General features: G+C 32.6%; 1 protein-coding gene across 1 annotated transcript; it reads right to left on the bottom strand.

Annotated features, from left to right (window-relative positions):
- Nucleotides 1-649: 649 nt before the first annotated feature.
- Nucleotides 650-1057, bottom strand: Tsp_13852 (conserved hypothetical protein; the record flags this gene model as incomplete). Its single annotated transcript, XM_003367676.1, has 2 exons — nt 650-791; nt 853-1057. Coding segments are annotated over 2 exons (347 nt in total), but the record flags the coding sequence as incomplete, so codon positions are not given.
- Between the last annotated feature and the right edge of the window lie 25 nt (nt 1058-1082).

Raw genomic sequence — 1082 nt, 5'->3', positions numbered from 1 at the left:
CGGTACATTCATCCACGCAAGTCAAAATTTCATTCTTCAAAATTAAAAACACGATTTTGTTTCAAAGAAAAAATATCATCCTTCCACAAATTGCATACAATAATAATAATAATTATTATTATTATTACCAATTCTTGCTGCGAATAGGAGTGTCCATCTTCGATTAGTGTTAGCGTTTCTGCTTTTTCCACTTTCAACAGATGATACGAATCATCACCGTAATGCGCTCCAGTCAAATAGAAACGGGAAGGAGTTTCATAGATGAGCACTTTTTGAAATGGAATCGAACAAGGCATCTTTGCAAAAAAAATTACATTTCAATTTTGCAACTACGAACCTCATTCACACAAGATATTGCAAATGAAGAGAAACATCACTTTTCCCAATTCATATATACATACGCTGAAAATCAAATAATCCACGAATTGAAACATTTAATAATGTTATCAATCAAATTTTCACTCGATCACAAAACCTCAATGAAACCTAACAATCACTAATCACATAACGTACAACAACAAACCGGAGATCTAAAACATCACACCCTCTTACACACACTTACTGGTGTGTGTAGGTGAAATATTTTACGATGAACATTCTTTGAAATCAATTATTTTATAATAATTTTTAAAAAAAGCAAATATATTCATTAACATTCGCCACGTTGGTTGCAACAAACTAGCTGAGATGTTTCCAAAGTATTCTGCTCACGATGATGAAGTAGATAAGAAAATGTTAATGTAAACTGAAAATACAGGCGAATGTATCCATAAGAAAGTTCGCACATAGCTCTAAAAATAAATACTATAAACACACCAAAAATAAAATAAAATAAAATTAAATAAAACATACAATGCCCAATCTGATAATGTGACTGTCACGTTCAATCCGATCGGAAAAAAGCTTGACAATTTCGGTACAACAACAGTCGACGTTGTTAAACCCGTATCCAATAACTTCACTACGGGTGGGAAAACCATTTTCGACACTTTCTTCGATGCATTTGTCACTTCACTATCGCAAAAGTGTTCATGCGACACGTTGACCAAATGTCCAACTAAATCAACGTAAAAACAATTTTT

Source organism: Trichinella spiralis, assembly GCF_000181795.1.
Source record: "Trichinella spiralis strain ISS 195 chromosome Unknown Scfld3877, whole genome shotgun sequence".
Taxonomy (NCBI): domain Eukaryota; kingdom Metazoa; phylum Nematoda; class Enoplea; order Trichinellida; family Trichinellidae; genus Trichinella; species Trichinella spiralis.
This window is presented reverse-complemented; position numbering and strand designations above follow the sequence as displayed.